This window comes from Centrocercus urophasianus, unplaced genomic scaffold (assembly GCF_019232065.1).
Source record: "Centrocercus urophasianus isolate 14NV4802_14NV808 unplaced genomic scaffold, USGS_Curo_1.0 seq_28, whole genome shotgun sequence".
Classification (NCBI taxonomy): Eukaryota; Metazoa; Chordata; class Aves; order Galliformes; family Phasianidae; genus Centrocercus; species Centrocercus urophasianus.
In genome coordinates this window covers 12,671,199-12,683,450 of record NW_024884844.1, presented here as the reverse complement: position 1 = coordinate 12,683,450, position 12,252 = coordinate 12,671,199, and the positions used below count along the sequence as shown (strand labels likewise).

At 49.8% G+C, this 12,252-nt stretch overlaps 1 protein-coding gene across 1 annotated transcript in view; it reads right to left on the bottom strand.

Moving 5' to 3' along the window:
* KIF5C (kinesin family member 5C) overlaps positions 1–11,900 on the bottom strand; it is a 65,122-nt gene extending 53,222 nt beyond the window's left edge. Inside the window, exon 1 of the mRNA XM_042827431.1 lies at positions 11,775–11,900. Within this exon, the coding sequence (XP_042683365.1) occupies positions 11,775–11,900 (126 nt within the window). The remainder of the gene's footprint in view (positions 1–11,774) is intronic.
* Positions 11,901–12,252: the final 352 nt, after the last annotated feature.

Sequence of the window (12,252 nt, the reverse complement as noted above, 5' to 3'; positions counted from 1 at the left end):
TACTAGTTCAAATTAACGTGCTCTAACTAATTTAATACTAGTTCAAATTAACGTGCTCTAACTAATTTAATAGACCTCTACATGCCTATTCAAAGCTGCTGTCACAACCTACTCATTTCACTTCTGCAAAGCACAGACAAGCTTAATTAAATTAACTTTGAAATGCTGTCATTTGCATTTTAGCTGCAGCTCCTCTCTGCGTCAGAGGTTCTTAACTAAATAGGAATCTCACAAGGGCAACTGGCACGTATTATTCTAAGCCCTGTGAGGTACAACAAGGTTCTGACCTTCCAAAACTTTCTAGAAAAAAAAAAACACCCCAGTTTGAAGCTCATAACTTAAAAATAAGGTGATCAAAGATACCCTGAGGCAGCTCCCTACAGCAGCAAAGGGAGAGCATCCAGGCAGTGACATCCCATGGGTGAGGAGCTACAGGAACAAATCAGGAGAGCACAGCATCTCTGCATACCAGGAGCATTTGTACCATGCCACCAAAGCCCCCAAAAGGCGGGCAGACAATTCAGAACATGAAACAAAGCAAAGGGAAGATGCTGCTCCACAGCTCCACAGCCCTAGGACCAGACATGGCTGCATCTTCACTCTGCCGTGCCGGTGTTGTGTTAATCTTCACTTTGTTAAACATATCACTTACAGATTTATGAGGAGCTGGATGGCTCAGGAGATTAGTAATGGGATACTGAGCGCTGTCAGTTGTAGATTCAAATCCAACTCAGGTCAGGAGAGGTCAAAATTAAATGAGAGGGCATCACTGATCCGTATGACAGCTTTGCTTTCAGCACACTCTGCAAAAGCAAGGATTGAGGGGAATCAGCGAGCAACCCACACCATTGGTGCTGGAGTGTCCCACCAGGCTGGATATATATAATGGCAAAGAGAAACAAATGAGATGCCTGCACTCCCGCTGCCTGCATTGTACAGGGTTTGTTCTGCAGAGAAAGCATTTCACAAGTGTAGAAGTGTCACAGTTGCAGCTGGGCTGTGCATCCACAGAGCTTCTCTGCGACTTCCAGAGTCCGCACCAAGGCACAGCACTGAAGGTGGGGGCTCAGCACGTTCCACTAAGAGGATGAGAACAGTTCTGCCCTGTTGCGTGAACCACAAACTGCAGAAAAAGCAGTAGAAATTGTTCTTGTAGATTGTTTTCCTCTGTTCTTACAAACTGAAAAAAATCTCAGCTTGTCCAAAAGCCACAATGAGCTGTGCCCAGGACAGAGGGCAGACACCAGTGCCCATACAGAATCACAGAATCACAGAATCACCCGGGTTGGAAGGGACCTCAAGGATCATGTAGTTCCAACCCCCCTGCCTAGCAGGGCCACCAAACACACACATTCAGATCAGGTTGCCCAGGATCCCGTCCAACCTGGCCTTGAACACATCCAAGGACGGGGCATCCACAACCTCCCTGGGCAGCCCGTTCCAGGGCCTAACCACTCTCCTTGTATAGAACTTCCCCCTAACATCCAACCTAAATCTTCCCTCCCGCCCATCCCCAAATGAAGCAGCTGTGCTCACTGAGATCAGGAAACAAAGCTTACCCCTCAGTACCTTGCTGGCTGGTTGTGCTCCTGATTTCACACAGAAACCCCTAACAGCAACTTAGACTTTGCTTCCTTATCTCAGAGAAACCAAATCTCAGTAGTGCTGGGAGCTTGGAGTTTTACTAAAAAGGTAAAACAGAAAGATTATCCCTGGTCTGCGTAGGCTTCCTTTCCTGCAGTGCAACTAAAAAGGAAGTTTTTCACCCAGAGGGTGGTGAGGCACTGGCACAGGTTGCCCAAGGAGGCTGTGGATGCCCCATCCCTGCAGGCATTCAAGGCCAGGCTGGATGTGGCTCTGGGCAGCCTGGGCTGCTGGTTGGCGACCTGCACACAGCAGGGGGTTGGAACTGGGTGAGCACTGTGCTCCTTTGCAACCCAGGCCATTCTATCATTCTATGAATGAACACAGAAGTACAGCAACCATTCTGCACGTTCTTCTGCCTTCTCCATTGAAAAGTGACACTAGCAGAAGAACTGAAAGGGCAGCAAACAGCACAGTGCTTAACAGAGTCATAGCTGTAGAGGTATGTAATGCGCAGCTGTGGTAGCACTACCTCCTATCCTGCAGCTTGCCTGGCTGTAGCCCAGACTTGTATGCATCTCAACATTCCCCCTATTAGCTACAGTGTGAGCATGGAAGAGCTCCACAGAAGCTCCAATTGCAGGCAGAGCAATTTCCCTGTCACCAAGCAATGCATACAAGTTGCTCCTGGCAACAAACCTCTTAAACGTGGACGGAGAGCAGCCCTCACCAAGGTGATGCCATGCACTCGTGCAGCCATTTTGAGGAGCTGTTGCCCAGCACCATTTCTCTCCCTGCTGGTGTTACTGATTGCAGCACCTGGGGCAGATAATTGCTTCCTTTTGCAAGCTCCTTCGCTCCACAAGCAAAATGCACATCTAAAAGCTGATTACACAGGAACATGGAGTGAGATTAGCATCTGCCAGGAAGGAACGTGCAGGAGCTGCGGTGATTCATCAGGTGCTTTGATTCCCACTGCTGTCTCTCCGACCTCTCTTTGCTCTGCTAACACTTCTACTGATTTCTTTCATCCTTTCCTATCTGGAACTTCCTTTCCTCCTGCCATTTCACCCAGTTCAAGGTGGGCCTTCTCACAAAGCTAAGGTGGAGGATGGAGGAGGCAGCAGTCCCCAGGGAGGCACAAAGTCACCCACCCAACAGAGCCAGCTCACCCAGGGCTTCCATTCCTGCTCCCTTTGTATAAAGAGGAACCAGTTCAATCCCACCCACAGGTTTAAAACCAACAAGCTTCTGCTTTTTGGCTTATCACACTGATTTCCTTATACAACTCATCTCGGTATTTGGAGAAAAACTAGAACTCGCAGTGCTAAGTGGTGTGCCCAAATCTCATAATTTGGATCGCTGATCACCTATGTCTGTGGTGAAGAAATTCAGTGTTGTTCAAATTTCGTTCAAAATTCAATGGAACTGATTATGAGCAGCTTTAAATTTGGTAGTGAGAATGTCTATGTCTACGTCAAGCGGTCCCACAGTAAGCGAGCTGCAGGGATGAGTTGTTGGGTTCTGTTTGTGTTACTGCTCACAATATAGCTCAGTTACACAGAAAACATGAATAAAAATCACTTAATTTTTGCTTTTTTAAGTGCAGTAATACATATTTTGGCTCATAACCCCATCCTGTGACTTGACTGTAGCCAAAAACGTATTACGCTATTCATATACAGCACATCCCTCGTAAAGCACACCAAGGAGATCAGCAGAGCAGCCCCACTTTCTGCAAATTATCCAAGAAACAGGCAGTGCTGGCTACTGTTATCTGACAGTAATTCTATTACCAGATTTAGTAACACTGAAATGTTCCTTCTGCAGTTCCCAAATCTTCAAAGCAGGGGACAATCTGGTCTGTCACACAGCATTCCCTCACAATGTTCATGAGGCACAAAAGGGATCACAGTAATGCCCACACATGTGAGCAAAAGCACGTGTGCTCTTTCTTGACCCGGTGCAGCAAGCGAGACAAAGAATGGGCCATGGCCTATGGGTCGACTCATACAAACCCAGCACCTATGCTTCTCATGTAAACAAAGATTTCTATTTCTCTTTATCAGGAATGAACAAAACCCGCCAGACACAGGATTGTCAGCTGGCAGAAAAGGAGTGGGAAAATAATCACGAAGGCCTTTCTTGGCATCCAGCTCTGGTGCAGTAGACACAAGCCATTCTGCCAGCAGACCTCAACCTCCAGCAGCTCTGCTTACCCTTAAGCTCATCACTTGGCACCACCATTTCCAACCAAAACTCACATCCTTAGTACTGAAGCCAAAAAGGTCTCTACTTCCCCAACATTACTGTTTATTCAACTTACAGTTCCTAGCTCCCCAAATCTCTTAAACCCTCACGACTCCAAATGACACCACATTGCTGGAGCAGCTTGGGCTCACAGAACTTCACTGACCTCATTGCAGCCTTTCAGTACCTAAAGGGAGCCTACAAACAGGAGGGGAATCAACTCTTTGAAAGGGCAGATAACAGCAGGACAAGGGGAAATGGTTTTAAGTTGAGGGAGGGGAGATTTAGGCTGGATGTCAGGGGGAAGTTCTTTACAGAGAGAGTGGTGAGGTGCTGGAACAGCTGCCCAGAGAGGCTGTGATGCCCCGTCCATCCCTGGAGGTGTTCAAGGCCAGGTTGGATGGGGCCCTGGGCAGCCTGGGCTGCTATGAAATGTGGAGGTTGGTGGCCCTGCTTGTGGCAGGGGGTTGGAGATTCATCATCCTTGAGGTCCCTTCCAACCCAACCATTCTGTGATTCTGTTATTCTGTAACTTCATGGGAAAGAAGAGCAGGCAAAACCAGAGTATACATGGCCTGGGAATAAGACTCAGAGCCATGAGCTGAGTTTTGCTCACTAGCTGAGAATCCATCCCTGCCCATCAGGTGGCCCTAGCCATGCTGATCCACCCTTCAGCATCAGGCAGCCATTAAATGTAAACCTCCAAACCCAACAGAGAGGCAAGATGGAAGGAGTATTCCAGTTTTTTAATGGGTGGCTATTTGATAATACTTAGAAAATCTGGGCTGCACACAGAGGCAGGAACGGACAGAATAAATCCCTTATCACCAACAGAAACAAACATTTTCTTTAAGTATATACATACACTCCAGAATAGCAAGATTAACTTTGCTTTAAGGCTTGTTTGCATCACTGAACTACTTTCCTTTGAAGTTAAATCGTAAACGATACCATAAAGTGAAAAGTAATCAAGCAAATGTGTTTTCTACTGGGTATTTGTGGTTGACCTGGAAAGCAGTGAGAAAATGTGAACGCATACAGAGAAGTTCTGCTCCAGCTGAATGACTCAGGCTGCTCTGGTGGGAACAGGACTGTGTGCTATGAGCTGCTCCAACAGAGAGACAAAGAGGCAGAGAAATACACCTCCCAGCTGCATCCCGGGCCTCCCTCAGCATGCTCTAGTGCCAGCAAGCACAGCTGGCTCAGCTATTTGTACCACAGAGCAACGTGTTCAAAAACAGCCCCAAACCTTCCTGAGTACTGATAAGCTGTTCCAAAAAATCCGAGTGGACAACAGAAAATGGCAGCGCGCTGTAAGAAGTCGCAGTGCTGTCCACATCCCACTGCTGGCTTCTAAACAGACACTCAAGCAAATCAGAGCTGCACAGTTGAGAGAAGAGATTCCAACTACCGAGTTCTGCTAACAGCTTTGCTAAAAATATTCTCTAACCCAATTACCCCAATGCAGGCAATGGTCTCCTGCACGTCCTGCACTCGGAGAAAGGATCTGGCAGTCAGCATGTGATGCTCGTGTATCAGAGGTTTGACCTCTGCATAGATTCCCAACCCAAAATCTCCAAAACAAGAGGTCCTCACCACTTTATAGGCTGCTACAAGGACAGTTAAATGGGAAAGACTGTGTCATAACGACAGCTGTGAGTGCAAGTATAAGATGGATTAAAAAACACTGTATCCTGGAGTACAGCAAAAGTCATCGCATGTCTTCGGGCCAATTAATAGACGTAATATATATTTCAGTATGGCATCCTTCTCATGCAGCAGAAATGTCACAGCCCAGCACCACGATGAGGCAGCAGGTGAAGTTTCTCAGCAGACACCGAGGCACTGAAAGGATGATTCACTACTTGCAAACGCATCTAAGAGGACTACTATTAAATATTTAAGTTCTTATCTCGGAGTACTCATTTCTCAGGGGGGAAAGAAAATCCAACTCTCTTGTCTTCAATTAGGGTCTGTCTCATAATTTGATAATATACATGTTCTGAAGCTGCCATGGGACCAATTATCAATATCACAATGTGAATGCGATAGCAATCACACGCATTTCCAGAACGTCCCATAAAAAGCCAGGATCCAAAGAAGCCATAAGTGGCTTGGCTCTTTCCCACAGATGACTAAGGATAGGAATCCATCAGCAGTACCACGCTCCACACCTTTAAGGTTCTGAAGCACCCCATTCAGGATGATACTGGTTTTTTTTTAAATGTGGTTTTAAAGAATGCAGCATTTTCATTCTCCAAATCAACAACTAAAGCAACCTGACCAAGGTGCTTCCCTGGTTCACAAAGCCACCACCTGGGCAAGCACTGCTAAGCAGCTGGTACTTTCTAATGGAGAGAGAAATGCAAACATCAGCAGTGCTGCAGTGAAGCCAAAAGCATCAAGCAGACATTGAGCAGCTCCGGATCCCTTTGCTGCTCCCATATGCCCAAGCAGTCACCCCTCCTTGCAAGTGATTTCCAGTAACCCAAGTTTCTTTAAGTGCCATTTAATCTCATCCTCAGTAGAAAGAAAAGCCCACCCCGAGGAAAGCACAGCAGTGGGAGCTGCAGGTGTGGAATTTTGGACACACCTGCTGCTCTGGCAGCCCACACACCTCTGGCAGAGCTAGGAATGTGTCAGTGATGGGAGATGAATGAGGTATTTCCAAACCAGATTGGAATCAAACACATCCAAATGGAGGTTGCTTCAGTGATGATGGAAAGGACACCGAAGGTAACACTGAGGGTGTCAGCAGTCCTGTTAAAAACTGCCAAGAAAAACTAAACTGAATTATTCTCTCTTCCAAAAACTCATCTCTGCTTTTATGGAAGCATCCCTTCCCCCTAAAAATTCCTCACAACACTGCCACAGAGAAAAGCATATTAGTAGCAGAGACATTAAGTTGGCCTTTCACCCCCTGCTCTACCTTCTGCAATGGATTGCATTCTCCTGGCACAGCTTGAAGCGCTGCAACAATAGGTGGAGATGGAAGTGCACATCACTCCTCCACTGCACGCTCAGCCCTCCTCTGGGTAGGAAGCCTCACAGAAATCATCTCCAGCGATGCAGAAAAAGCAGCACTCCCAGTCTTCCCAAACGCCAGGCAATCCGATGGTATCAGATGGAACAGGCACTTCCAGAGCTGAGCCCAAACAGCAGTGACTAAGCACTGCATCTCGGGAGGAAAACAAAGCCTGCAACCCAGCTGGAGCAAGAGATGCACATTGCTGAATGCACCGAGTGGCCTTGCTCTAACACGGAGCAGATCTGCAGGAGCTACCGGAGCAAACAAGACGGCATCAGTACAGTGACACAAGTCTATGTTTGAAAACCTACCTTAATGAATATTCCCCAGTACAGGAAGGATGTGGAGCTCTTGGAGCGGGTCCAGAGGAGGGCCACTAAAATGGTCAGAGGGCTGGAGCACCTCTCCTATGAGGAAAGGTTGAGGGAACTGGGCTTGTTTAGCTTGGAGAAGAGAAGGCTCTGGGCAGACCTCATGGTGGCCTTCCAGTACTTGAAGGGAGCTTAGAAACAGGAGGGGGAACGGCTGTTTGTGAGGGTGGACAGTGATAGGACAAGGGGGAATGGTTTTAAACTGAGACAGGGGAGGTTTAGCTTGGATATTAGGAGGAAGTTTTTCACACACAGGGTGGTGAGGCACTGGAACAGGTTGCCCAAGCAGGCTGTGGATGCCCCATCCCTGCAGGCATTCAAGGCCAGGCTGGATGTGGCTCTGGGCAGCCTGGGCTGCTGGTTGGTGACCTGCACACAGCAGGGGGTTGGAACTGGGTGAGCACTGTGGGCCTTTGCAACCCAGGAAAGCCATTCTGTGATTCTATGAATATACCATCTATAATTTTAAGTTCCAAAGCTGTCATTTGCAATCTGTGTTTCTGACAGAACAGGTAGGCAGAAGGAAGACAGACATTTTGAGAGAAGGATATCCAGACAGGATGGGAAGAACACATTAAAAAGCCTCCAGTGCTCTGAGAAAGCACCAGTGGGAAACTGCTTTGGTGAAAACAATAAACTTTGTATGTTGATTAAATGGTCTTCTTCCTAGCACCATCACCAATACGTAGATGCTGCTTTTCACACTGTTTCTCTTGCTGTCAAGCACACACAAACGGAACCCCCCAAACCCAGTCCATCAACACAGAAGTAAGCAGCTATGCTATAAGCCACAGAAACGAGGCGTACCCTCTCAGTGCCCCATGACCACCACCTTCTGCACAAGCTTTTGGAAGGAGATATGAAGCACAGCTGTATGCCTTAGGAAAACAATTCCTCTTTTTAAAGCAACCTCAGCATACAAGCCCTGGCTGGCTGCTACAGCAGTTCTGCAGCAAATGGAACCCTTTATTGTGGAAGGTACAGAAGGGACATCCCAGCCTCGTGGAAGGAGCTGCGTTGCACTGATGCTTCCCAAGCAAACTAAACATAACTATCGTCTATCTTCTTCCTGAGATAATGAGCAGCTTAAGCTACCAAGAAAAATCACCCCCCAAAACACACACACACACACACACGCAAAGTTCCAGATCTGTCAGTCTTGTGCTGCTGCTTCTCTGGAAACAGCCTGACCTGAAAGCAGCACAGTCCGTAGTCACGGGGACTGAGCACAGCACATCATGGTGCATCTGTCCACATAACAGCAAAAGGCAGCAGGCTAGAGATTGCTGCAACTCGTGTCTGGGTGTGGGGAAAACTCGTGGTACAGAGGGAAAGATTACTGGAAAGGAATCCCTCAGCTCTTGGTGCCTTTGGATCCCATCAGTTCCATACAACACCACACTTAGCTATGAGAGCTACCAACATCCCATAGCTGCGCCCTGCAGTAGCTTTCCTACAAAACGTGCCCAGTCCTCATGCAGAAGCAGTGCTCAGCAGAGCTGGAAGGCTGACTGAAGACAGTAGGGGACAGAGACCAGCATCAAGCACCCAGATAGATAAGGGTTCTCCTAGGGGAATGATGTGCTGCACATCCCCTGCAACATTCTGCAGCGAGGCAGAAGCCCCATCTGAGTCTGCATTCGACATCAGGCAGGCAGGAGTGCTTTGTAGGAGGTATTTATAGACACGCCACGAACAAACCCCTGCAAACAGACTGCCTGTGCACCACGAGGCGGGGATGGATGCCTGCCTTTGTCAGGAGCACCACGTACCACAGCCCATGGAACAGGAACACAGCACAGGATGGGCTCTCACCATATTCTTTGGGTTTTGTTGAAGCTGTAATCTATTTGCTACTGTGGCTTTGGGTCAGCTGGTTTGTTTGAAGGTCTCTTAACTACAGCTGCTCTCAGCCTACAGGGATCTCTATACAGGAGGGGCTTATAAATGTGACTTTTTTACATTACTATCAACTCTGACGCACAAGAAAATAAAAGGTAAAACATCTCCAAATATCCCATAACCTGTCTGCAAAACAACACTGTAAACAGCAGCGCCATTTACATCCAAAAGCATACAAAACACTGCTCAGATTCCACCCCAAGCCAGCCATCGGTTTTTGGTTTGTTTTACCCCACAGAACACAGCACTGCTAAACCACAAGGACCACGGAGCTGCGGATCAGGTGACGATTTATTTCCTTAAGCACAACGGTGAGCCATGTGAAACACTTACAGGTGAGCAGCAGCATTATCCACTCTGCAGCAGGCAGCCCTGCCTTGCCCCACACCATGCTACGCCAGGGGCATCAGTCCAGCCTGGTCAGCTCAGCAGTGGGGCAGAGGGGCTCCCCATGAATCCCAAAATGATATGCACCCAAGGCACAGAGGCCTCCAGCTCCTCTGTGTGCAGGTGCTCATGAAAGACAGCAGCCAGGGATGGGGAAGCATTGAAGGAGCCACCATCAGAAGCCTGCTGGAGTTGCTGGCTGGGGCAAATGGCTGCACGTGCTCGAGTAAGACTGGGAGAAGGTAAGCCAGCAAGGAAAGCACATTTCTAGGAATGTCAGCCAACACAATCAATCAGAAAGTCACCTTGAGGTTGCAGAGGAGCAGAAACATAAAATGAAACTGCAGTCTGTTGGGATTACGGTGGAGCTAACCGCAAAAGAGAGCCATGCATTTACCACCATCACCTTTGGCTGCCACGGTTAAAGATGAGAGGTGTATTAAAGGCTATTTATTCTACTTCAGAATTTTAAGTATAAAAATACGCTCTCATTTTGTGTTTCTCTCCTTCCCGTTTCCTTAATCGCAGAAAATACTCAGCAAGGCACCTCAGCCCTCCTGCCCTGCCCACACCTCCCTGCAACCCACGGTCAAAGCACACAAGCACCCATGGAAGAGGTAAGGATGTACAACCATGGATCATAGCCTAGCTGCAAGGCCTTCCTGATGAGCAGCTCCTAAACAAATGAACCCAGGCATTGCAGAAAGCTTCACTCCTGATGTGGAAGAGAAACTCACACCCACTGTTACACTTCCTCCATTGCAGCTTGTTGTCAATAAACGCCGAGTCCCGATCTTCTGTTGTTGCAAAACTTGCTCGAGGCATCAAGAAAATGAGAGATGGTGGTGAGAGGTTCATAAGCAAAGCATCTCCCACGGTCACGCTTTAGGGAAGGAGAAGTAACTTCATTTGCACTTTCGTGCAAGAAAAAAGGTAGAGATTTCCTTTAAGCATTCAGATTTTAGTTTTTCTGATAGGATGAGAGAATTCCTACGAGCTTCCTTCGTTCTTTATTATAACAGAATCCTTCTTATCAACATTTTCTGCAACAAAAAGTAAAAGCTGCAATGCAGTGTTTTCCAAATGCCGTAGGAAAACAGCGCTGGGTTTTGGTTTGTTCCCATCCTGTGCAATGGTTCTGAGGGCTTTCAGACTGCAACGCTGCCATTCAGATGGAAGCCCACAGACTGAGGTCTCCTCCCCTGCCCTGCCCTGAGCAGGGTTCCTGAGCAGGAGAAAAGCAATCACCTCCCATCTCCACCACAAATAGCTTTTTCAAAGCAGTGCAGTCGCTGTCATCCACACAACAAACTCCTGACTCACAGACGTGCGTTACGTACCTGCACGCAAAGGAAGCAACCCAAATTCCACCATGATCAACACCGTTAAGGGGGGTGCTAAATTTCAGTATTTTAATAATGGCTTTTAATACGCGCGAGGGTTTATTTAAGGCGGAAAGAAGGAAGATGTGAAGCAAATGGCAGCTGAAGGCCCCGGCGGTGCCGCAGCCGCTCCTCCCAGGGATTGATACCCGATGAGATCAGCCCATTGTGAGCGCTGCCTTGCCTAGCTGCAAAGGGCTGAGGTAAAAGGGAAGGGAGAGGAGGCAGTTAGCTGTTCCTGCCCACAAACGACTCGCTTACGACAAAACGACGAAAAAACCAGTTATTTTAGGGCTTTTTCTGTGTGAAAGTCGCAATAGATGCGAAGTTTTAATAAGAAACCTCACGAACCATACGACCGATGATGCATTGCTTTCTGCACCGTTACCTCACTTCCAGCGCCCTGCGCCAGCAGCCCCCCGTGTCGGTCCGTTACTGCTTTACCTCAGCCGAAAAACCCCTCAAACAGCCCCACAAAGGCACGGGCCGAGAAACCCGCGCATCGCCCATGGCGCAGGCACACACAGGGAGCGCCCGGACAGCGTTCAGAGGATGCTGGGAACCATTCCTTCTCCAAAGAGCGGTACGGCCCGACAGGGGGGGCACCGCCCCTGGGGGCGTCCCAGAGCCGCGGGGCTGCGGCACCGAGGGCGACGTCGGTGGGGCTACGGAAGCCAAGGCTGGAAGCGCGGCGGGATGCGATGCCGACGACGCGCCGTCCCCGATCGCCCCCGCCGCCTTTGTCCGCCCCCCCGCCGCCCGCGCAAACTTTCCCCGCGGCGCTGCCGCAGCACAGCGCGGTGCGAGCACGCCCAGAGCCCGCAACGACATCGCTGACATCAGCCCCCCGGCCACAACGCGACCACTCACCCCGATGACCACCGTCTCCTCGCCTTTGAATTTAGGGATGAATTTATCGCCGCGGAGGATCTCCGCCTCGTTGAGGGGCCGGAAGCGGCACATCACTTTGATGCTGCACTCGGCGGGATCCGCCATCTCGGCGGCTCCGCGCTGCGCGGCGCTCCTCCGCCGGGCAGGTGCCGATGCCGCAGACGCCCCGCTGCCGGCGGGAGGGGAGGGGCGGGGCGGGGCCGGGCGAGGCGGGGAACCGCTCGGTGCCGCTCAGAGCCGGCAGCGGTCGCGCATCCCCGCTCGCCTCCCGCCCCGGCGCGGCTGCCGGGCTGCAGGAGCGGCGCCTCGCCCCGCCGCGCCCCCGGGGCTTTGTGGCCGCTCCGCAGTACGCCTGCCCCGCCCGCCGCGCGGTACGCCGGGAAATGGAGTCCGCGCCCCCCGCCCTCATCGCGGCTCTCGGCCCCGTGACCGAGGGACGCGGCTGCTTTCTGCCCCA